General features: G+C 67.9%; 1 protein-coding gene across 1 annotated transcript in view; it reads right to left on the minus strand.

Moving 5' to 3' along the window:
* Positions 1–287, minus strand: part of Gtpbp3 (GTP binding protein 3, mitochondrial) — a 4,062-nt gene that overhangs the window by 2,353 nt on the left and 1,422 nt on the right. The window contains exon 2 of the mRNA XM_033759369.1: positions 1–284. This exon is cut by the window's left edge and continues 9 nt beyond it. Coding sequence (XP_033615260.1) covers positions 1–284 — 284 coding nt within the window. The remainder of the gene's footprint in view (positions 285–287) is intronic.

A 287-nucleotide genomic window follows, 5' to 3' on the forward strand; every position in this document is an offset into this window, starting at 1 on the left:
CCTCCTGCTCCACGGGCCCCGCGCCCTCCCGCAGCCCCGCCGTGTCACTCAGCAGTGCGGGGAACCCAGCCAAGTCCACAGGAGTCTCCAGCACGTCACGGGTGGTTCCAGGCTCCGGGGACACGATAGACACCGGCTTCCGACCTGGGGGCGTTCCAAGGAAGGGAAGGGCTGAGGCGGGAGAACTCCTGCGGCAGGTTCCTTCCTTACAGGACTGAGCTTTCCTCGGCTCGGGCCTCTTCCACAGGTGGGCGTGCTTCCGACCTCCAGGCCACGCCCACCCGCTT

The sequence above is a fragment of the Fukomys damarensis genome, unplaced genomic scaffold (assembly GCF_012274545.1).
Source record: "Fukomys damarensis isolate Sample0158 unplaced genomic scaffold, DMR_v1.0_HiC HiC_scaffold_37, whole genome shotgun sequence".
Classification (NCBI taxonomy): Eukaryota; Metazoa; Chordata; class Mammalia; order Rodentia; family Bathyergidae; genus Fukomys; species Fukomys damarensis.